This window comes from Erpetoichthys calabaricus, chromosome 3, assembly GCF_900747795.2.
Source record: "Erpetoichthys calabaricus chromosome 3, fErpCal1.3, whole genome shotgun sequence".
NCBI classification, from domain to species: domain Eukaryota; kingdom Metazoa; phylum Chordata; class Cladistia; order Polypteriformes; family Polypteridae; genus Erpetoichthys; species Erpetoichthys calabaricus.
In genome coordinates, this window is record NC_041396.2 from 73,342,813 (window position 1) to 73,368,834 (window position 26,022).

Below are 26,022 nucleotides of genomic sequence, written 5' to 3' on the forward strand. Positions count from 1 at the left end.
TGTTTTCAAAGCTGGGCAGTAATTATGTTCCGTACACCATGGTGGGCAGAATAACCCATTGTTAACTCTCCCAAGAGACAGCTTATAAGGTGAAATGAACTTACCAGATTTTTGATTTTTTTTCACATGATTTTGAATTTATATTTTTTCATGACTTCAGACAAAGCACAACACAGAAGAGGAAAGCGTTTAACTCAGGCCCCGATAAAGATTGTGCTACACTCACTTGCTCTAAATATTTCATACCTCAGAAGCACTTGAACACTCTACAGATGTTATTTCTCCCCAAAGAGTTTTAACTCTTTCCTATGCAACTACATTAGTATCTATGCATTTAATTTTTTATTCAATTGTGATATTTCAAATACTTATAAAGTTACTGTAGTTTTCTTACTATGACTTCTCTTCATAAGGGTGGATGAGGAAACTAAAAAAAAAATACCATTAGTTTACAAGAAAAGTCTTATTAATTCATACATATCTGATTGACTCCTTTATCCAAGGCAACTTACAAGACTGGGATACTGTATGTTCCATCTGTTTACTGATCATTTTTACAGCTGAAGCATGAGTAGGTCAAGAGACATGTTCAGGGTCAACCACAGTGACACCTTGGTGTTTAACCTCTAGTGCCTTAGCCACTACACCAGGCTGCTTGCCACTAAAGCACCCTGATTAAATAGGATTCATTTTGACCTAATTATATGCGAATAGCATATACTTTAAAAACATAAATCTTGCTTTCATCTGTGGTACTGTATATGCAATTACAGGATTGCTGGGATGAGAGAGAAGATTCCCCAGTTAGCGAGAGTAGATCAGAGTGATGTCAAAAACATTGGGAAGTGGAGGGAAAAATAAGATGGACTGTTAGGTGCACAATTCATGATAGATTTTTGTGGTAAACCACACTTAATTGTGCACACAGTCATGTCTGTTTTTGTGTCGTGCATTGGTCAAAAGTTGTCCATGCAATTATTATAGCCTTGTAGTTGTTGCTGCTGCTTATAGATGGGACTGGGTTGTGTATGTCATTTTTCAGTACTATTTCAATATGCTACGAGCAGAGTAAATGAGATAAATTAAAGAGTGACAACATGTTGCATGTTAATCAGACATACAGATAAGCCTTTCACTGTATTCTATACATGTGACAATACACTTGAAAATGTTCCAGTATTTCGAAACAGACATACAAATGCCATTACAGTTCCTCTACCACTTTTACTATTGAAGTGCATTGCATGCATGTAGTATCATACACAAATTTCTGTCTGATGAGATCATGACAGTTTTAATTAAGTAATCATGAGCTTCTTATTGTATTCTGTCTTTCAGAGTTAAGTATTCTGCTTTGAGACTGCTAAGCCCCTATGAGATTATAGTATTTTGCTCTAAAGCGTTTATAAGGTCTTTTCCTATGGTACTGTGCTATGAACAAAACAAAAATATAAGGGTTCTAGTGGAAAATTTAATGTAAACACCCTGACAAGTGGTCGTTCCCAGTGAAGATAATTTATTTACCTGAATTGAGATCTAACTGAGTTGAAGCTTAACACTGACCCATCACCTCCTTTCATTAAAAGCGTTAATAATCACATAGTCAGACAACTGAACTCTCTTGTGTTTTCTGACTACCACCCATATACTTGCATTACCATACAGAGAGCTAGCCTTTTATATATGTTGTACTGTACTGTATGATAAGAGGTACTATAGAGAGCTACTGAGACACTCCATCCAAAAATTAAAATGCTTAAGGGAATGCAAAGAAATTCATAATAGTGTATATATCTCAGCCAAAAAGATACAACATGTACTGTAGAGGGCATAAATAAAGTATATGATGCAACAAAGAGTAATATTTAGATATTAAGTTTTAAGCAAATTAGGTAACGTTCGTTTGTGAACATTCAAATTATCATAAACCTAACACTCCCTCCTGGTCTTTCATCATTCACCTCTGGTCTCACTAACACACTGGTAGTGTTCTTTTACTAAGCCACGTCTTGATTATAGGCTCAATAAGCACTGGTAAGGAATAAATACCTAAAGGCAGTACTTTGCAAATACATACTTGAAGTTCAGTTCAAAATGTAATTTCTTTTGCGCTGTCTTCATCACATAATCTTCTACTTATGCATCCTTTGCTGTTATAAGGCAACCCCGTGTACCTACTGTACACTAATTTCTATAAAAGATTTACAATTTCTATTGTGGATTCCCCATATTTTATGTGATCCATGTCCTCTGACACCTTTGTGATCCTCAAGCCCCTAGCAACCCTATACCACTCCTGAAATTTTGTGACAACAATCACAATCATTCACTTTGTAGATATTCAAATTTTATGTAATGCATCATAATTTAAACTTTTGTAAATGTTTGTGCTGTGGTGAGAAACACAAAGGGCCCAGCCACAAATATATGTAAGTAGATAAAATCAGTATATTAAAAGAAAAAATAAATACATTATTTTAAAAGAAATGTGGAAGTATTGTGCATTTTTGACAAGCATTTGAAGAAGCTTCATGCAGCTAAGGCTTGATTAATAGGGCCAGAAAAGGTGAATGAGCTTTTGCTGACAGATGAGTAACTGTGGTAATAGACAAATGAAAGTTGAAATACTTCAGTTGCTTAGGGGATTATCATTGTATTAAAGTATTCTAAAGTAAATGATATAAAAATACTTAATAAATGGTTATAAATGAAAAAGAAACATATATAGCAGCATGGTGACCAGAATTGAACACACTTTGCAAGACTGCAATATTTGTTTAGTTCAATAAAGTATGAAGGTAACAGCTGTTAATGTATATTCTGTAGTTATAAATGTAGAGCATTAGCAATATCACAATATCACCAGACTGTGAAAAGGACATAACAGCACAAGAAGCTGTGCAGGGAAGAGTAATCAAGGGCTTATTCTGACAGGCTAAGAGAATTAAACCTATTTAGCTTTGAACAAACTAGAACAAGCAACATCGTAATATAGTTAATAGACAAATTCTTACAGTTTTTAAAAAGGTGCTTGACGAAGTCTTAGGTCAACTCAGTTATTAGCCAACTGGATCAAACACACTCCTTTCATTTTTAAAATTTCATATGTTGTGAAATTTAATTTTAATAGTATATAGAAACAGAATAATTGTTATCATGTTTTATTACATTGGTTTTCTTGAATTTTCATATGGATATTATTGTATTTACTAAATTATATGTAAATACTATATGTACAGTGCCTATAAAAAGTATTCCTCCATTGGAAGATTCCATATTTTATCATTATATAACATTGAATCATTATGTATTTAATCTGGCTCTTTGATAGTCATCAACACAAAGTGAAAACAGCCCTCTGCAAAGTAGCCTAAATTAATTGCAAACTTTAATCTCAAAATAATTGATCACATAAGTATTCACACTTTCAAGTCAATATTTAGTAGATGCACCTTTGGCAGCCATGAAAGCCTTGTGTCTGTGTGGACATCTGGACATTGTATGTCTTCTGAAATGTTCTTTGTAAAACTAGTCATGCTCTGTCAGGCTGAGTGGGGATTGGGAGTAAACAGCCTTTTTCAAGTCCAGCCACAAATTCTAAATTGGATTACAATCTGGGCTCTGACCTGTTTTTAAGCCATTCACCTATAGCTTTGGCTTCATGCTTGGGGTTTGCTGAAATAAAAAACATTTCTCAAAGTGCAGATTTCTTGCAGACTGCATCAAGTTTTCCTCTTGGCCGATCCTTTTTTAGCAGTGGCTTTCACTTTGCCACTCTCTCAAAAAGCTGAGGCTAACAAAGTACCCAGGTAACAGTTTTTGTAGCCACAGTCTTTCCAATCTTAAGTATTGTAGCTTGTAACTCCATCAGAGTTATCATGTGTGTCTTGGCAGCCTCCCTCACTAGACTTCTTCTTGTAGTATTCAGTTTTTATGGCTGTCCTACTCTACAGCTTTTACATTTACAGCTGTGCCGTACTATTTCCACTTCTTAATGATTGATTTAATTGTACTCCAGTTGATATACAGTGACCTGGATTTTTTCTTATGTCATCCGCTTGCTTTTGCTTTTCAATCACCTTTTCCTAGAGTTGCTTGTGTTCTTTTATCTTTATTGTGTAGGTTAGGCCACAATACTGACACGCCACAATTGGACTGTCCAGATAAGGTGCATTTACACTACAATCAATTGAAACTCTTTGACTACAGGCAGATGATCTTTATTGAACTAATTATGTGATTTGTAAAACCAACTGGCTGCACCATTAATGATTTAGGTGTGTCATATTCAACAGGGTGAATATTTATGTGATCAATTATTTTGTTTTTTATATTTTTAATTAATTTATATGATTTTTTTAGAGATATGTTTTCATTTTTTATTTAATTAGTCTATTTCTTCTGGTTAGTGTCAAGAAATCTCATTAAATCTACTAATATGCAATGTTGTATAACAATAAAACTCAAAAGCTTCCAACAGATTCAGTACTTTTTATAGCCACTGTATGTGTGGGAACATGTAAGTAATCTAATATGATAAATGTTTAGCATTATGTTTTATTGATTCATCTACTTTGCTTAGACGCACCAATCAAAAGGGCCAAGAATAACTGATATTCTACAGTACCACCTACCATGCAGGAAAAAATTTTAAAAAATAAAACAGGGACATGCACTAAGTAACGTCTCTAGAGAGCCACTAAGATACTTTTTTTCCTTTTTAAATACAGAGGAAAACCATTCACCTTCTCTTGGGAGCTCCTTCCTGCCCTACCAATGAGGTTTATCCACCCAGCTGCAGTCTTAAGGTAGTAAAGGCTACAAAGATGTTCTGTTTTTTTGCTGGGGAAGGGTCAGCACCAAAGGTTCAAAGTTAATTGTTCAGCATTTTTGGACCTCTATCTCTTTGCCTGTTTGGGATCAAATCTGTAAAACAAAAGAATACATAAGACGAGACAAGCCCATACTGTGCTGAATTGTATTTAACTGTATCCTGCATAGTAGGGGTACCACAGACTTATTTTCGGATTAAAGGCCCATATTAAGATTTACAAAATTAAGATAAATAAATAAAATAAAATAAAAGGCAGTTCTATGTACAGTAAGTCATATTTGGTTTTGTGAGTGTGTGAATTTTTACTGTCCACATATGAAAAGACGTTACTGGGGGAATGCAGTAATGAATAAGTAAAAGTGTACTGCAGATGCAATGTGTTGCAGAGGCTAAGGCATGGGCCTTTAAATTACATTGTTCAGTCCACAGGTATGACATGTGGTTTGACCTTGAGCAAGTCACTTAATATGATTGTGCTCCAGTTGATAAAAACGATAGAAACAATTATATCTTTTTGTAATCTTATAAGCTGCCTTAGGCAATGGTGTCTGCCAAATATTTTATTATGGTACATCTTTGCACTTTCTCTTTCTGATTGAAATCATGCCTCTCTTTCATGTACTTCTGCTTCTGTTTTTTTTTTTTATTTACTTTCCGAGTTGCCAAGGGGGAAATGGTGGCACCAAACAGCAATTGCTCTTCCTAAGTACACTGGAGAAAGAGAGAGAGCGAGAGAGAGTAAACAGAGGTGTAGTTAGAAGATAAAACACCTTATGACTGATTGATGACTGCACATGGTCCCATGTCAAGAGAACTGTGGCAGTGCTGCCCTTATGTAAGTGTGAGGTCAGAAAGGATTGGCAGAAGGGTAATAATTAACTTCCAGCCTATTAAGTGACAGTGCACTGTTTCCCAATGGAAGACTGCCTGAGAGCTCACTGGGAAAAAATGGCTCTTTAAGGGCTACATAGGGTTCAGGGCTCCAAGGACACTAGGATCTGGTAGGGAGCATTCCAGCCTTGTGTCCCTTTAGCAAGAGATCTTAGGCATGATTCAGTGGCTTAAGGGAATTGGGGTTTAAAGCCCTCTTGAGCCAGTACTTAATATCAATAGTTTTAAATATTGCTGAAGATCATTTTACAATTATTTTTATGTAAAATTAGAGTTAATTTATCTCTGCAGTATGTGATCTGTGTTCCAATCTGAATACAAATGTCCAGTGAAAGTAACCACTGATAAGGTGTTATTGTCAGAAAGACTAATAATAATGTCTATTTCAGAAATATGGTACAGTGGAACCTCTAGATACGAGTTTAATTCGTTCCAGAACTGAGCTTGTATAGCGAATTTCTCGTATCTAGAACAAACTTCCCCATTGAAAATAATGGAAATCCAGTTAATCCGTTCTGCACCCCAAATATATTAACATAAAAATCAATTTTCCTAACAAATAACACTGATAAATTATATATACTGTAGTCTACCTTTAATAAATAACACTGGTAAATAATATAACTGATTATTAAAAGAATCAAAACAGGTGTCCAAAGTGCAGTAGAACATTCAATAAATCTTTAAATAAATAATCCTTAAAACAGTTGTGAAGTGGAGGTTTAAAATACACAAGAATAACAATCCTTTAACACGAGGTTAAAACGTCAACAAGAAGCAGTCTTTAAAAACAGATGACAATCCCCGGTGCTTCTTCTCTGTTAGCGTCTCACCTGCGGGCTCTGCAACAGGCGAGACACTCTTAATGCAGCTGACCTTCTCTACACCGTCCTGCTTCAGCTGTTTGGCTCGCCTGTTCAGCTACACACGAGCCTGCGCGAGCCTGCACTTGCCTGCCTGCCTGCCTGCCTGCCTGCCTGCCTTCTCTCTCTCTCTCTCTCTCTCTTTCTTTTCTTTTACTTTTTCTCCCCCTTAACCGGCTCGCGCTTCTCTATATATGCAGGGAGGACATGGCAGCTGCAGCCCATCAGCCACAGGAACAATCATGGATGTGGGCAGTTTCCCACCTGTGCACTTAAGTGAGAAACGCAGACACCGCAGATCGCGGCTCGCAACTGCTACCACGCCCCCTCACTAAGCTGCGAGCTATACCCACAGCCTGGCTCGTGGCTCGTTACGCGAACCAATGCTCGTATTTAGAGCTGAATTTTTCGCTCATACTTTCCTCGTATTTTGAATTTCTCGTATACAGAGGTGCTCGTATCTCGAGGTTCCACTGTACCAGTAAAAATAGCTAAAGATTAAAAAGTTCTAGCGTGCTGTTTTCTAAATGATATAACTGTCGTAAAGTTCATTGCAACCCTGCAACCAGTAATGTGACCTCTCCTTCATAACATAGGCTTCCTTGACTGTCCTGACAAATATGCTGATCACTAAGCAGAAAATGTCCTTCTTGACTTAAATAATGCTATCACCAGGTATTCATAGTTACTTCAAGCAGGCCATTTGTTTTCTGGATCATTCACTTGTCTTACTTTACTGAAAACAAATTGTTTTAAAATTCAGATTTAGATTGTTTGCCACTCATTTTCAACAACTTGTCTTTCTATCAAATTATATTGCTAGTATATGGTGCAAGTCAATTGATTCAAAAGTTTCTTAAGTGTGATACCAGGGGTAATAATTTACATTTTTTCATGCACAACATACAGTAATAATAAGATGGTTTGGTCAAAGTTTGTGTTCTTGAACAAAATAAATAATCTTATTGCTTTATTTATGTTTAAATTATATTTTCATATATGGAAAAATTTCTAAAAAAGGGCTTGTACTTTACACTTTATATATACAGTAGTACCAAATTCTAAAGATGAAATACTTAATAAAAATACACTTTATATACATATAATATACTGTCTAGCAATAAGTTTAATTTTAAGTATGGAAAATCATTAGTCAGTTTCAACTGACAGTAGTGAATGGTGTGTGTTTGATATGAAAAAATCAAGAAAAGGAAAATCCATGGTTTTGTCTACCCAAAAACATTTGTTTTGGTCTTATGATAATGTAAGAATTTATTATAAGACCAGTAAAGCATGATTTTGGTATTTTTGAGACTATTGCCAGGAAGCAACATTCAGAACAGGCTTTAGCATTATTATATTTAATACATAGAATGAGGAAAACATCACATTACATACAAAAAAGATTTTTCACTGCCTGAAGTGAATAAAAGAGCACATTTTCTTAACACTCACAGGTCACTTTATTAGGTACTAGGAAGGACTCCCCTTTGCCTATGATGATCCTGAATTCTGTGAGTCATGGATTTAACAAGGTGATGAAAACATTTCTTAGGGATTCTCGTGAATAGCATCTAGCATTTCCCACAGAGTTTTTGACCACATTGTCATCAACCCAAAGCTCCTTTATTGGATTGAGTTTTGGTGACACTGCAGAACAATGGAGAAAACTCAAATCACTGTCATGTTCATGGAACTAGCATGGGATGTTGGATGCTTTGAGACATGTTGCATTATCCTGCTGGAAAAAGGAGTTAACTGAAAAAATGATGTGATGCACATGGTCAACAACAAAGCTTAGCTATGATGTGAAACTGAAGTGACATTCAGTTAGTATTAAGGTATTTAATGTGTACCAAGGCAATATTTTCCACACCATTAGACTTTCATCAACAGCCTGTACAGATGACAAAGGCTACAATGGATCAATGAATTTATGCAGTTTACACTCTATCATCTGCATATTACCCAGGTTTTACTCTTGTAATATCATCTGTAAGAAGCCAAACATTAATAAATTGCTTAGTAACTCAGTATACTAATCAAACACAATTTGCTATTATACTCTGGTAAAGACTGAAACCATTTCAGTCTTTCAGCTTTCCTGTAGGTAAAGCAGAAAATTTGACAGTGGTCAATGGGTCCAGTGTGACACAAACATTCATACATATTAGACATACTGATAGTATTTGGAAATACAGTGAACTGGGGGCTTTACTTTATACAAATTCCCTTTGAGCTGTCATGTTTTGCTTTCAGAAGAAGAAAAGTACCTAGCACATACAAAATAGTAATGCACTACTTTGCCCTGAAACATATTGTTAAATAATGAAAAGGACAGAAAGAAAACAATGTAGTGTGGCGTGATCTTTACAAGATTCTTTATATAATGATATCTTATCTATACATGGTGCCACCTTGGTGATGCTCTTCTCCCTGGAACTCCTTCTGTATCTAGTGTATCCTTTCATAATATATTAAGGTTCTTTATATATAGGCACATTTTACGTATACCATATATGCACACACATACATTATGGGTTGCTGTACAGGAAAAAAAACATCGATGAATGGTAAATGTACACATTGACTCAGAGACATAGTGCATTCAGAAAATATTCAGACCTTTTCACTTTCTGCACACTTTGTTGTGTTGTAGATTTAACTTTAAATTGATACATTTGTCATTTTTGTCCATCGGTCTACACACAATAACCCATAAAGACAAATAAAAACAAGAAAGGTCTGTAAATTTATTAAAAACCAAAAACTAAAATTTTTCATTTACATAAATATGCAAACTCTTTACCATGGCACTCCAAATTGTGGTGTGGTGCCTCCTGTTTGCTTTAATTATCCTTGTGATGTGTCTAGAACCTGATTGGAGTCCATCTGTGGCAAACTGAACTGATTGGACATTGTTTAGAAAACCACACAGCTCTGTACATAAGGTCCAACAATTCAAACTACATGTCATGTGAAATACCAAGCCATGAAGTCCAAGGAACTCTCTGCAGACCTCTGTGACCAAACTGTGGTGAGGCATAAATTATTGCAAGGGTATAAAACCATTTCTAAAACTTTGAGTGTTCCCAAGAGCACATTTGCCTCATTAAGTTTGAAACAGAAGAAGTGCAGAAGCAGTAAGGGTCAGGGTGGTGACTAAGAACTTACAGATCACTATAACAGAGCTTCATCATTCCTTTGCTGAGATAGAAGAACCTGTTAGAAAGACAACCATCTTAGCAACACTCCATCAATCAGGCATTTATGGTAGAGTGGCTACAGTAGATGGAAGCCACTTTTGAGTAAAAGGCATATGACAGCCCACTTGAAGCCTGCCGAATAGCATTTAAAGGACTCTCGTCTGATAAGACAAAAATGTAACTCTTTGAGCAGAACTCCAAGCCCTATGTCTGCCGAAGTCCTGGCACCGTACATCACCAGTCTAATACCATTCCAAAATGAAGCATGATGGCGGCAGCATCATGCTCTATGGGTGCATTGCAGCTACAAGGACAGGGAGACTGGTCAGAATTGAGGGAAGGATAAATGCAACAGGGAGGTCCTTGAAGAAAACCTGCTCGAGAGTGCACACAACCTCAGACAATTCACCTTTCACCACAACAATAACCCAAGACAATGTCAGAGTGGCTTCAGGACAAGCCACTGATTCTCCTTGAGTGACCCAGCTAAAGCCCAGACTTAAACCACATAGAACATTTTTTAAGACTTGAAGATGGCAGTTTACAGACACTTCCAATGAAATCTAATAATATTTTCTTAGGATCTACCAGCAAGAATGGGATAAACCGCCCAAATCCTGGTGTGCAGAGCTTGTAGCTACTTACCCAAGAAGACTCAAAGTTGTAAATGCTGGCAAAGGGGCATCAGCAAAGTATTGAATTAAGGGTCTGAATACTTACATGAATGAGAGATTTTAAATTTTGATTTTTATAAATTTGCAAACCTTTCTTAAAACATGTTTTCATTTTGTCATTATGGGTTATTTAGTATAAAAATGCCATATTTATCCATTAAAAAATGAAATCTATAATACAAAGTGTGCAGAAAGTAAAAGGTTCTGGATATTTTCTAAATCCACTGTATTTTTTTTTCATTTTGCCAACTGTTATCTTCTGAGCCGTGCTGAAATCATGCAAAATGTTCATTACATTCTTTAGCTACATGGTCCTTTTAACTACTGCCTCAAACGTTTCTAATGTATACCTTGGTTTACTGTTATCTCACAATATTCTACACATTTGCCAGATTTGTTACATTTTAGCAAAGTGTTTCCTAAGTAGAATAAAAATGTCTAAAAATACCTTTGAAATTATAATAGGATTCTTGGAATCCCAGTTGATAAAGATTTCAGACAAATTATTATGTGAGCATGTGTTTTAAGAAGACAATATAAATTTACATTAAAATAGAGTATATGGTAGCTGCAGAAAATATTTGAAGACATGCATTAAAATGAATAGTATTTGTTGTAGCTACTTCTGCTGTATAAATGTGGTTCAAGTTAAATAATAATTGACAAATGCACATTTTTCTGCAGATTCAATTAAACTTTTATGAATCAGTTGCAAGTAAAAAGATGTGCATAGCTTGTTAGACTGGTAAAGAGCATCTTGTCTTTTTCATGCCAGATAAGGGAGGGGAGTGTTCCTTTTGTGAGACTGTGTATATGATGTGGTGCTGTTTCTTTGAATAAGTTTACATGCTTGGTTCTTTCTGAAATAAACTAATACATATGACATTTGAACAGCTATAATGAGGAGATGAAAGGCAAGTTGTAAATCTTGGGCATTATTTAATACTTTGTGCTCCAGCGGATAATGTACTTATGTTTACACCTCTTTAGATTACCACAATGGAGACTAATCTGAAGTCTATAGAGGAAGAAAACAAGGTGATTGAACAGCAAAATGAGTCTCTCCTGCATGAGCTGGCCAACCTCAGCCAGTCACTGATAAACAGTTTAGCTAATATCCAGCTCCCACATATGGTAAGGGCCACAGAGAATGGGATTGCAAAACGCTCTGTAATGCAAAAGATCCTATGCCAAAGCTGTTATTAAAAATAGTCTTTGTGCTAATGCATGCTACATGGCAAAGTAAAGCTGCTGTTATCAAATAAAAATTATTTTTTTGTTTTCCCAATATTTTTTTAGTTTGAGGATTTTATAAAAATGAGCAGGGGAGATCTATTTTTAATATCTAGTTGCAAAATTATGATACACATGTCATTACTGAAATTATTTGTATTTATCTTATAAAATAATTTAGAGACAGTCATTTATACCAGAAGGAAAATCAAAATAATTTATGTGTTTCCAAATATTAATGTAGATTTAACCCTGTGATGCCAGAAGAATCCAGGCACTTGATGACACAATATCCTGTTCACATTGAATTCACTATACAGTACTTCACATGCTACAATATGGGCCTAAACCTGTGAACTGATTCTGTTCTCTAGCTTAGGTATGATTACTGTGACACTCATACCTAACCTCTCAGTGAGACTGTCCAAAATCAGGATACTCAAACCTTACAAATCTAAAAGCTATTATTTGCAAATAATTAAAAAGAAGTAAACGAAAAACTTTCTATTAATATATGGCTCTTTTGTCCCAAATGAAAAAATAGATTCATTAAATTGTTATTAATGTTATTAATGATTTCTTTGTTATGCTGCTGACCTCTGCTATGTACATTACATGGCCAAATATGTTGGTAACCATAGAGCTCATTGAAAAAGTATTGTATGCCTCCTGAAAAGTGATTAAATGAAAAGCAATTGTCCCGTGTAGGGCCTACTGCATATCTGCATGACGTTGATATGTCATCGAGTAAACCAAAGCAAGAGTGAAAAGAGATAAAGTGTTGCTTTTTCTACAAAGACATTCTAAAATGGCCTGGATACGTTTGTTAGTACCCCTAGAAAAAAATCCTAAATAATTGAATTTTTCAAACTAGCTGTTTTCTTTATTTAGTACCACAAATGTCTCTTATCATGCAATAAGTCATTGAGCGGATTTAAATGGAGAAAAATAGTCATTCTGCTGTTTGGAAGTATTGAGTGTCCCACAATGAACAAGGTCCAGAGAAAGCAAAGGATATAGTTGTCTGAGGAGATAATAATTAACAGGCATGTTAAAGTCAAAGGCTTAAAGACTATCTCCTAGCAGCTTGATGTTCCTGTGACAAGAAGTTTAAGGTCCATGGGACTGTAGCTAGCCTCCCTACACACAAGTGCAAGAGGAGAATTGACCCCAGAATGAGCAGAAAGATAGTGAGAATGGTAGAGAAAAAGCCAAGGACAACTTCCAAAGAGATACAAGATGAACTCCAAGGTCAAGGTCCATCAGCGTCTGATCGTACCATCCATTGCTTTTTGAGTGACAGTGGTCTTAATGGAAGAAGCCCCAGGAGGTCTGTTGAAAGAAACACATAAAAAAGCCAGACTTTAATTTACCATAATGCATATTGACAAGCCACAAAGCTTCTGGGAAAATATCCTTTGGACAGGTGCAACAAAACTGGAGTTTTTGGCAAGTCACAATAACTCTATATCCACAGATGAAAAAAATGAAGCTTTCAAAGAAAAGAACACCATATCTACTGTGAAACCTGGAGGAGGCTCAGTTATGTTTTGGGGCTGCTGTACTGCATCTGGCATGGGGTGCCTTGAGTCTGTGCAGGGAACAATGAAATCTCAAGACTATAAAGGCATTCTGGAGCAAAACGTACTGCCCAGTGTCACAAAGCTCTGTCTCAGTCCCTGGTTATGGATCCTCCAACAGTATTATAATGACCAAAAACACACAGCTAGAAGCACCCAAGAACAACTAAGAACTAAACATTGGACTACTCTGAAGTGACCTTCAATGAGCCCTGATTTGAATCCTCTCAAACATCAATGGAGATAACAGAAACATGTAGTTTGGAGAAGGCCCTCTTCAAGCCTATCATAGTTGGCTTAGTTTGCTCAGGAACAGCAGGCCAAACTACAAGTTGACAGGTGCAAACCTTTCATTGAAAACTTCAGGAACTGTTTGTTTGCAGTGATTGTCTCTAAAAGTTGTGCAACAAAATATTGGGAAATGCCATTTTCATTTGTGTTATTATTTGAAATTTTCTGTTGAATCAAAACTCTAAAGCAAAGTGATTTCTGTGAAATACAGAATGAACAATGATGGGTGTTAATTACTTTTGTCAGTCTCAAGTTACATATTTGTGGGTTTTCTTTTGTTGTGGAGGGGTACCAACAAATTTGTCCATGTTGATTTACCTGAAAATCATGGATACATTGTATAAATAATTCAAAATAATCTCCCTTATGCTGCAAAGTTCAGTACTTGGAAACAAAGCTACTATGGTGAGAATTCATTTTGTAATTAAGACATATTTATGAACAAAAGTACAATACAGTAGTTACAATGGAAATTTGCAGTTCCTAATATACAATTGTTTTTCAGAATGATCAAAACCTTTGCTGCAGTACATAATGTGTGCTGTACAGTCACTTAATGCTGATTCCTCTCAGTAATTCCAAACTTTCAAAGGGTTGACGGTTACAGTTGTCATATGCATTGGAATTCTCTTGATAATACAGGTAAAGGCGCTCCACACTCTAACTCCAAATCCAGTCTCTATTTGTAATTATATTGGGAACCACTGTTTTATGGTATCTCCCCCTTTGGCACACACCTTGAAGGTATTTAACACTGTACATGTCAGATCTGTGCAGTGACTCTATGAATTCTAAATTAAGGTCAACCATAATTAAGGTCCAGAAATATGAAACAGTGGAACTTAGGAAAAAGTTGCCATTTTGCTTTTTTTTCCCTAAATTTTATGCTGGGGTCATTTTTTTTAAAATGCATATCCTTAGGAAAAGCCTTAAAGTAAAAGTTCAGTGATTTTCAAGTCAAAGTTATTTATTTACAGATATGGTATATACTGTATACATTAGCCATGTGAAATTCTGTTCTAAAGTTGAATGTTTTCTATAAATATTAAAAAATATCTTGCCCACACTGGAGCTTTATAATGGAATGGGGCACAAGGCGCCACCAGAAGATAAAAGCTTAAAAACGTTCCAAATAGGACAATTTTTCAAGACAGGAAAGTTATCAAGTATTGATCAGCATGTTGAGATTACAAACATATTGTAAAATAGTTTTATGTATAATTTGTAACCAAAACAATTATTAGATTCCGTCTTTTTTTAAAGATGTCTAGCTGTGTGCGTTCCCTCAGTGCTTGTCTTCCTTTTGCAATAATCTTTAAACCCCCCCACCCCGTATTTCCTCTCGAAAGCGCAAATTACTGTACTCCTACACTGCCACGTGTTTGGTGTCATTTTGATTTACTTTCCTCCTCTTAATACACATGCAAATAGAAAATGCATTATTACCTTGAGAAAAATAGAATATGTGAGAAGATGATTATTTCCAGTTTCCTTTTGTTGTCAGAAACATGCATTGGAAATACGGCAGGCCTGCTTTCTCGTATGAAAACTTCTGCCACTTCAAAGTGAAAGTATTTGGTGGGGTTTAGGCTTTTACTTTCTGGTGGTGCTCCAAGCCCAGTTCCCTACATTATAAAGTACCAGTGTAAGCAAGATGTTTTTTTAAAATTACAAAAAATGTTTACGTTTAAATGACAAATACATACAGTATATACCATGTTTGTGAAGAAACAGGTTTGACTTGAAACCTCCTGAACGTATCTTTTAAATGTGCACACAATTCTGCTATGATACTAGTGACTGGATTCTTGTGGCTGAACTGCACGTCGTGAAGATCATTTTAAAGGAAGTGCTGTGCAGAAATTGTTAGACTTTTTCCTCAATTTGTTTTTCACCATATATTCATAGACGGAAGCTTTACCAAAATAATAAAGAAAAAGATTTATTCCCTACTCAGAATCACAACCCTTCCCCACCCAAACACCAAACTAAATATTTTCTGTAACATCAATCTATAGAGGTTGAAATACTGCAGAAATTTACTTTATAGCTAGAGAGGATTTTAAAAAGCAACGTGATTTTCTTTTCTTTTTTCTTTTTGTTTTTCTTTTTTTTTTTGCTTTTTTTGCTTTGCTATATGTTGGGTTAAAAATGAACTAAATAAGATTCTTGTTTTGTTTTTGGTGCAACTAAACCAATGCCCGACATTGTAAAAGAAAGAAGGTCAACAATTCCAGAATAACTCTTGGTCTGGCCTTTTTGGAAGCTAAGCCTACTGGCCACCTTAAACGTGTTGGTGTGTGGTGAGCTGGATTCAGTGCCAGGAGCCAATTGGCAACAGCCCAGATATTGAGTCCGATGCGCACGCCCGGGAGTGGCTTTCTTTATCTTATTATTTGTTATTATTCATGTATGTCTTTTTATTGGTTTGATTACTTTTTTGGATGTTGTCTTTTGTTTGTTTATTGTTTTCTTAAATGCATACAACACTTATTTTGTTTACTTTTTTTTTAATAAACCCTGGAATGCCTTTGAAGTGGGCACCAAAGTGATTTATAAGGCTAATAGAATGTTGTTTACACCTTTCCCCTTAGAAACCACCGCAACAAAAAGAGGCTCCCCTTAGAAATTACAGCTGTTTACCGTTGCATCAGAGAGTAAGAGAATAATTTTCATAGTCTGATTATCCTTTTTTCCCGTCTTTATTTCTCTTTAATCTCTTTCTTCTATTTTTGTTTGTTTCCATATTTAATTTTGTTTTTTTTTTCATAGATGTTCCCTCATTCTTCAGTGTGCTTTAACGCTCCATTCCCAGTTGTTGTTAAAGGCTCTTGCCATTTTTAGTACTGCCCTTCCTGCCAGAGATACCCCGTATATGATTTGGTAATGTTGTATTTGTACACATCAATTCTGGGGCCTACCAACATCCAAAGTTCACTGTTGCCATTTACTACGGGTCTGCTTAGCAACATTTGGACTGAGTTCTATTGAAGCAGTCCGCCTTTGACTTGTTCGGTTGAGAATTACTGTGCCACAAAATGCTCAAGTACTTTATGAAAGTGGCTTTTAAAAATCTGAATGTCAACTCAGCTGGCATGTACAACACAGTTTGCACAATTTTAAAGGAGGGCTGTAATATATACAGTAGCTCAAATTCTAAATTGGTCAATGACTTGAGCTCTCATCCACAAAGGTGATCCACAATGTTAAGCTTTTGACTTTTCTTATGCTTCTGTATATGCTACAAATATTATTAAAACTCATGAACAATTATAAATTGGGCTTCATTGATTAACAATGGTGATAATGGATAAGAGTAGGTGGTACTGCACTCACCAGAATACCTGACGTAATAGAACTTGTTCACATTCCCCTTATTTGGCCCAGTTTGTATTTCTGTTTTCAGTTATTGTTGGTTTTTATTTTTTCTGTTGCTTAAGCATGATACGTGTGACCCAGATTGTGTGAAATCTCCAAAATAGGTTGAATAATTCCTGCTTTTGAGTTCCATTGCATGACATCTAAATGTGTTGGTTAATTTGTTATTTAAACTATTCTCTTTATTTCCCCCTCCCTTTCAGAAAAATCAATAGCTACATCCAGTTTCATGTGTTACAAAATGTATACGTTTGTTTTCTGTTCTTAAAATATTAGATGACATAGGAAGAGGGACCAGATAGTATTCTGAAATTTGGAATAGCTTAATGGGATGGATGTGTTATACTTATGTCTGGCTAGAAGTTAATTGTAACAGTTCTGCTTAACATGTTCATAGCTTAGCAAAGGCAGAGTCAACCTAGCATTTCAGGTCTCCTCTTAAACTGCCCAGCGCTCTTTGTCGCCTTTTATTGATGCCCGCCATGTGTCCATGTTTCTCTTGCAGGAGCCGATTAATGAACAGAATTTTGACGCGTACGTGACCACACTGACAGACATGTACACAAACCAGGACCGGTACCAGAGTCCGGAGAACAAGGCCCTGCTGGAGAACATTAAGCAAGCAGTCCAAGGGATTCAAGTCTAGCAACATGGCAAGTGGAAGACTTGCTTGACAAAAACAAAAATATAAAGGGATGCCTCGTGTTTTGCTGCTGTAACTTATCAAACAATGTTAAATATTTATTTCTGTTACAAAAGTGTTATGCTTACAAGACTTCATAATGATTTTTTTGTCTTGCTTTATTAATAGTTAACGGCAGAATAGTTTTTGGAGACATTCACATTTTGTACGTTTTCATATGAGCTAACATAGTGTGATATGCCATGTAATGTTTATAGCTGCTAATGTATGCACATTTTTGACTGTATATTTCTGAACAGTAAGCTGAACAAAAATAGGACATTAAGTTCTTTTTAATGCTTTAGTGAAGAAACATTTTAGTATTAAGTACTAGACTGGACGATAAAAAAAAGAAGAAGAGGAAGAAGAAGAAGAAGAAAAAAAAATCAGAGGTTAGAGTAAAAATTGCATCAAGCAACCACTTTTTAATTGTTCTCTTTTTTCCTCATTGGAGGATTTTATGGAATTTTAAAAAAATGTTTTGTGCTCAGATTGTTTAATAGTAAGAATTGGTTGTAAAATGCTTTATTTTTGAACAATGCTTGAAAATTTTTCACTTTTGTTTTCAAATGGCTTTTGTTGGTTAGGTGGTGGGTGGGGGCATTTAAAGAAGAAGAGGATTGAACTGAGAGTGAAAAGGAAAAGACAAGATGAGTGAGTGAATGTTTCAGTTTAATTGTAAACATCAGGACACGGAAACTTGATGGTGGAAGTCCCAACATTTCGAAAGCACGACTCTGAATTAAACAACTCTCCATTCTCTGTGCTTAGACCAACCAGACACGCCGCGATGTGCAATGGCAATAGAGTAATTAGGCTACATCTCTTTGCATTCGTTTCCTTTCAGTGTCAAAACCTTCCTAGTTTGAGTCCGTTAATGTTTTAGCAATATATAATAAAGGGTAAATCACGTATTTGAATAGAAATGGGATGCAATCTACAGTAACAGTTTGGGTATATGCAATTTCTTATTTATAACATAGTGGAAAAGAAATCTTTTTACTATATGTAAAATATTAATTTTTATATGAATCTTTTAATACAAAAGCATTAAAAAATGACATCAACCTTCAGTTTAGAAGCTAAAGATTCTTATATGAGTTTACTTTATTTATCTACAAGTTTGCACAGGAACACCTTCGTTTCCATGTTTTGATGTTTTTACATAAACTAGAGCTGTACTTGAAAGCCTAAATATGAAGAGATGGGTTTTGTAAAGAAAAAAAAAAAAATTATATATATATCAGAGCGGGACTTACAGGGTCACTGTCCCCACAAATGTGCCAGTAGACTATTTGCACTTATCCTATATGTCGCGTAATATACGGAGGTGTGCAATTTTTCCAGTGTCATTAGTCACGTGACACAAAATCAGAAGAAATAATAATTGCTTGGAGCCACTATGACGAGTTTAACAATATCACCGATGGAATCTACAGGGATTAAAAAAATTAATAAATGACAATACAATGATCTCTTATTTCATTTTGGTATATTATATACGAAGACAATATCCCAGCAGCACTTTATATTTAATCACTGTACAAAAATTTGCCAGTTTTCCCAATGGACTTAATAACTAGCTGGGAAAAATTCTGTAATTAGTGTGGGTCTCTGCAGCGCCATGTCTGTGTGGCCCCACTTTCTGTTGTGCTATTAGTTGTAGCGATCATGTTCAGAATTGCCTTTTCAAGAGCTAACGCGAGGTGCTTGTTGTTCATCTTCTCTCATATATTGTACTTTCTGTCCTGCTTCAGGGCTCCATTCTACATGACTGCATCTGCCTTTCCCCACTGCATCGTGTCTGCAGCTTTTTGCCAATATAGTAATGCTTTCAGTAGAGTAATAGCTAGTATCGGTTTTTGAATTTATTATTGTTATCAGTACAATGGAAAGGGATTTTAAGCACAAATCTGCTGCTCATCTACTGTTGGTACATAATATCAAATCAAAAGTTATCTGTGACTATTTACATAGGGAACACAATGGTGTCACATATTAGAATGCTGAATTTTCATAAGAATTATTGTGAATTCATCAAGAGTTTTATTTATTATAACTTATTCATTTCTTAGTTAATTTAAGTAATCATTTATTAATACAGGATTTTGTATAAACTATTGTGCTCTCTGTGGAACTGAAGTTTAATTTATTTTTGTACTACACGGCATGAATTTGTTGACATTTTAATTTTGCTATAAATGTGTGAAATCACAAGTTGCTGTGATAATTCATTTTTAAATTGTGAACTTTGTACAATTTTGTCATGCTGGATGTTGACACATCTTACTCTGAATAAAGAAAAAAAATTGTGTTGCCACACTTTGTCGCATGGTAGATCTCTGTGGAGCGTTGTCAGTCAAGGCGGCTTCTTTAAGCTTTGACAAAAGATGATTTTATATTTTACGTCATGCTTTCTTTTAAAAGCGTCAAAGCGCTCTGGGCCTATTGAAGGGCACTATATAAGAAAAGGGGGATTCGATACGCGCTGCAGATGTGACTGTCAGAACTGCCTGATGTTAACTGTCCTTCACGTTAGAGATGTCTGTCCTCCTGCAGTGCTCCGGCGTCCTGAACTCGAGTCACTTGGCACAACCTGACCCCGTCTGAGGCCCTCAATTCCAAAGACGTCCTCTTCATGTTCGATTACTGGTGATCCCGTGTTAGCAGGCCTTGTTGTGGTCTGGTGTCCTACCTTGTGCCCCCCTGTGACCTGGAACTGGATTATACAGGCTTTAGAAAGGGATGCTAAGCTATTCAAGGAACTGTAGCTATTTTGACAGCTTTATCTCACATTTGGGTCTCAAAATGTTTGCAGGAAATGATAAGTAACCCAGCTTTTGTAATTTTATTAGGTCCAGTGTACCCTCAGCCAATTTACAGGAGGACAACTTCGGGTGGAAGTCCCACATGAGAGGCTGGGTATCAAAGTTAAAGAAGTGGGAATTCAGGACTTAGTGGGTGCACAATTATGTGATGTTAACTGTCGTGTCCCTCAGGAGTCACTGCTCTTATTAATATACAATACATAAATGATCTGAAGAGGAATATAAGTAACAAGCTGCTTATGTTTATGGATGATCCCAAGCTAGGTGCACTGGCAGATAATCGGGAATCCATTGAATCATCCCTGAGGGACTCAGACAGCATACAGGCTTGGGCAGATTTGTGACAGATGAAATTTAATGTAAATAAATGCAAAGTATTACACATAGGAAGTAAAAATGTTAGGTCTGAACAGAACATAGGAGGTCATGAAACTTGAGAAGGACCTGCGAGTCATAAACATCTAGACAAAGTGCAAAAAAAATTAAGAAGGATGTTAGGCTTTATCTAGCTGCAAGTGCAGAGTGTAAGACAAGGCAGGTTGTTACGTTCGAGCTTTATAGCCTCATCTGGAGGACTACTTGATGTTTTGGTCTTTGGGCTCCAAGAAACATAGGTGCTTTAGAAAATGTCCGGAGAAGAGCTGCTAGGCTGATTCTAGGACCGCAATGTATGATTTATGAGGTGAGACAGAAGGAGCTGAGCCTTTACTGTTTAGGCAAAAGAAGATTAAGAGGAGACCTGACTGAAGTGATTCAAATTATGAAGGGAATTAGTACAGTAGATCGAGACTGTTACTTTAAAATGAGTTCATCAAAACACGGGGACACAGTTGGAAACTTGTTAAGGGTAAATTTCACACAAACTTTAGGAAGTTTTTCTTTACACAGAGAACCACAGACACATGAAATAAGCTACCAAGTAGTGTGGTAGACAGTAAGACTTTAGGGACTTTCAAAACTCGACTTGATGTTTTTTTGTAAGAAATAAGTGGATAGGAACAACGAGCTTTGTTGGGCTGAATGGCCTGTTCTCGTCTAGAGTGTTCTAATGTTCTAAAGTCGCATGTTCCAAGACACAACTTCTACCCAGTTTTAAACTGAGGCATTTTTCTTACCATCAACATATGCCTCTGAACAGCAAAAGCTAAATGACCTGTAAATTATTTATCATTTTGGGAAGACATGGAATTGAGGAAGCTAGTTAATGCTACCACAGAACCAGAAGAAGAAAACCACACTGGGTTTGAAACAGGGACATTTTAATGGAGGTGTTATGCAAGGTGTTCCTGACAAGTTCTGTCAGAGGGAGCATATCAAACATATTAGACATAAATGAGTTAACGGTGCTTCTCCAGGCTGATGAATCCTTTCAGTTTGACCGTTACACTCCATTGATAATCCAAAGTGGTTTTGACCTGAATACCAACTGTGGTAACCCATCTAGTCGAATGAATATTAAATCACTTAGCCATCTTCAAATAAATGATCTTTTTGTTATCTGTAAAAAACATAAAAGGGTGAGTTGCCCCCTCCAACCAATGTCACTACAGTTCTAATGCCAGTCTTCTGGCCAGCATATCTCTGTCACTCACATCATAATTTTGTTCAGAAGCTAATAATTTCCTGGAAAAATAAGCACACAACTGAAACCTCTTCTTATCCAGAAAAGGTTGTGACAAAACTGCCCCCACCCCATACTAGGCCCCTACCTGAAGTGGAAAGCACACAGCTGAATATCTAAATATGGTAGCTGTGGTAAACGCTTCTTTTAAAACATCCAAAGCCTTTTGTGCATCTCAGTCCAGCAAATGTTTCGGAGGATTTCTTAGTTATGCAATGGCAGGAGCAGTGAAGGAACTCAAATTCCTCATAAATTGATGAGACCAGTTAGCAAAGCCAAAAAACAGTTTTAGTAATACTATTAGGATCTGAACTTTTTTGGGACCCTTCTCAAGACCAGCCCTACTATAGTGATAACCCAAGAGCAAGATAGAAGGATGATGGAACTACCAGTTTTCTAATGTGACCACAAGTGGGCACCACTGAGCTGCAAACCTCAGACACAATAGAATTCCACACAGTCACAGGTTCAAAACAAAAAGGGCTTTTATTACAAATAAGTCAGCAAATGTAACTGGCACAAGTGTCTCTCTTGTCTGTCCTTCTGCTCCTCCTTTGAGTGTCACCCACTGCCTCCTGGCTCTGACTCTCTCATATGAAGTGGGGGGTCCTTTTAAAGCCGGAGCTGGGAATGCTTCTGGTGTCACAGCATGCCTTCACTTCCAGGTGACATGGACAGCAATGATAAAAAAAACAGCCCCCTGTACTGGCACCCAGGGACCCAAACGGAGTTGCACTTCTAGACACCAACGCCCAAGCAGCCCTGCGCATGTCCAAACTGGGATGCCACCACAGGACCACTGGTATGGGGGATGAAACTGCTCCCAGCCTCCGACTTCTGCTGGTCAATATGTTACGTTTCTCCAGCTGGGCACAAAGTTGTTTCTTCATCCAGCTGACCAACCCATCTGTCCTTCTGCTCTGGGTAAGAAATTATCCTCCTTCTTAGCCGTGATGCCTGTTCTCCTTCTTGGACATCTCCATATTGTAATCTTTTTAGTTAGCCAATCAAAGGTGTCATTTTGCTTGACGTCTCACTACATCAATAATGGCTAACACGGTACAACACTATAAGGACTTAAAATGTGAAAAAACAACACCTGAAGCACAAATTTAAATACTGTGACAGATTAAGGTCTCTGTGACCCCTTGAACCCTCAGACTAGACGTCAGACACCAGATAAAAATCCAAATAATGTTTTATTGTTAATAATAATAAATGTGCACAAAGCACCCTCCACTCCACAATACTCAAATAATAATAATTCCAATAACCAATACACAATCCTCCACTCCCAGACGCGTTGCCACCCTTCCACCCAGCTCAGCTCAACGTCTGGGATTTCCCATCGTCCTTTTATATTCCCTGACCCGGAAGTGTTTCCCATCTTACAGTCCATGTGATTTCTTATCACTTCCGGGTCAGATAAAAAGTCCTTCTTTTCAACCCGGTAACACGTCGTTCCCTCTGGTCATATGATTATGACGTGCTTCCGGGTTATAGGGCACGTATGAGTCCTTGAGCCTCCCTGCAGCGACTCCTGGCGGCCCCGACGTTATCCAGCAGGGCTGTGTATTAAAACTCCATAGTCCATGAGGCCCTGCTGGAATTCGGGGCATCTCCCCGTTGCAAGGAGAGCTCCATCTACCGGCCTGGGGGTATTGGCCGGGATGAATGGCCGGCCATCCCTCACAATACGTTACAAAATTCTACAGTGAAACTCTACTAGAAAGCAATTTTAAAAATAAAAAGACCTTTTCCAGGGTGCTTCACACAAGATCATAAATCTGTCAACAACATTAATAACAGACGGGACCACACGTGACGACCCACCCATTAGTTTTGGTCTCCCCTTCAGTTTCTGTTAAAGTTAAGCTTTGCTCCTTTACTCCCCTGACTTTAAAAGAAACAAAACTCTACGCCTTGCAGTACAAATTTCAAACAGTTTTTGTAAACAAAATTTTTATATGCCTTTCGGAATTTTCTCTTTCTGGAGCGAGACGTTAACACTGCATGGCAAACATTCAAAACCAGCACAAGAGGCACAGAGTCGCAGGCCTAGCGTGGTGCTAAAATGTCGGCCCCACTTCACTTTGCAGCACATAGCTAAGTGAAATGGCTTTGATTCACATCTGTAATGAAACTTGATTCATTTGTGCAGTAAGGTTATTACTGCTATAAGGACATACTGGCCTTTCTTGTCTTTCCAGACGCTGTTATGAAAACACGTCTTCTAATCACATTGTTCAGTGACTCCGCCACTTGAGTTTATTTCACTTTCTAAGTCAAATACATCACCGCAGCGGCATGGCCGCTTTTCATCACCATCACTGAATAAAACAATCTAATTATAGGAAAGGAAATGCATAGCATACAATGTGGCACGCCAGCGCATACAAGTTCACATAAACAAATCCTGCTCGAGTGGGCTCATGGGAGTTTCAACATGCCATTTGGGCAATCGCACATCCGTTATGAGCAGCTGGGCTGCAGTCTACTTTTTAAAGAAACCTTTAGGCTTTGTTATTACAGCCCTGGCACAGCTTCATCCTGCACATTGCTAGCAAACATTGGTTAAGGCTGACAAGTGGCCAGTCATCCAGAAATTCACTTCCGTAGTCTCGTATTGCAAGGACTCAGAAAACTGCAAACTAGCCCATCAGGATCAGGCGTGGGGCATGCAGGGCGTTTTCTGATAACGGTAACACTTCACCAGTCGGGTGTCTATTAGCTGTGCCACCCATCTAAATTTCAGTAATCAACACAGAAATCAGTGCACCATCTATTGGAATGTATGTAGTAATAAAATACATTCATTGTATTTGTCATTCTAACAGAGTAACATTTGCAGCAATAAAATCTGTTGGAATGACAAATGCAATACCTCACGTAAAGTGGAAGGACAAGGCAGGTGCACTGGGCAGACGGAGGAGTTTTTTCCTTTCACGTTATTTGCGTACTGTATATGTTGGTCTGGGGGTGGTGTTTTACAGATTCAGCTACTGCCAGTTATGATTGCATGTTTTTATATAATTGATTTAATACAATTGTTCTCCCCTTTGAGTGTTGCTCTTTGTCGTTTTGTTGATATTATTTTAATTATATTATTGAATCCATCAGTACCGCAGGAAGGGGTGTGAGGATAATTTAGGGATGACCTGCTATCGGGATCAAATCCATCACCAAAACTGTGGTGACTTATAGCGGTATTGTCCAGGAAAAGGCGAAGCATTACTACAAATGTGTGTGAAGCACCATCTGTTGGAATGACAGAGACACATCCACCAGACAGATACACAGACAAATATCCTTTTATTATTGTTATTATCTATCGCTCCCTCTTATATTTCAGAATGTCTTTCACCTTACACTCCAAATCGTAACCTTAGATCTTCAAATGAGTGTCTGCTTAGAATTCCAGGAGCTAAACTTTAAAGAAGTAGTGAGGCGGCCTTCTGCTGTTATGCACCTAAAATCTGGAATAGCTTACCAATAGAAATTTGCCAGCCTAATACAGTGGAGCGCTTTAAATAACTGCTAAAAACACATTACTTTAACATGGCTTTCTCATAGCTTCATCTTAGTTTAATCCTGATGCTCTGTACTGTATATGCATCTACTGTAATTATCATTATCATTCATGGTGGCTCTAAAATCCGTACTAACCCCTACTCTCTCTTCTGTTCTTTTTCCGTTTTTCTGTGGTGACGACCTGCACCACCACCACCTCATCAAAGCACCGTGATGTCCTTACATTGATGGATTAAAGGCCAGAAGTCCACATGACCATCATCATCATCAGATTCTTCTATGAGAGCCCTGAATACCATGAGGACTGACTGAGGTCATTTATGTGAGGTAGAATACCTAGAGGGGCCTGGCTGGTCTCGTGGCACCCCTTGGTACCCCTGCAGATTTTATTTTTTTCTCCAGCCATCTGG

At 37.1% G+C, this 26,022-nt stretch overlaps 1 protein-coding gene across 15 annotated transcripts in view; it reads left to right on the forward strand.

Annotated features, from left to right (window-relative positions):
• LOC114648100 (myelin transcription factor 1-like protein) overlaps positions 1-19,948 on the forward strand; it is a 647,050-nt gene extending 627,102 nt beyond the window's left edge. For 8 of the 15 annotated variants that reach the window (XM_051925515.1, XM_051925514.1, XM_051925513.1 and 5 more), the window contains 4 exons: positions 4,731-4,808; positions 11,459-11,602; positions 16,167-16,229; positions 17,456-19,948. In XM_051925515.1, coding sequence (XP_051781475.1) covers positions 4,731-4,808; positions 11,459-11,602; positions 16,167-16,229; positions 17,456-17,596 — 426 coding nt within the window. In that variant the 3' untranslated portion in view covers positions 17,597-19,948. The remainder of the gene's footprint in view (positions 1-4,730; positions 4,809-11,458; positions 11,603-16,166; positions 16,230-17,455) is intronic. The other 7 variants (XM_051925521.1, XM_051925523.1, XM_051925524.1 and 4 more) reach the window with 5 other exon arrangements.
• Positions 19,949-26,022: the final 6,074 nt, after the last annotated feature.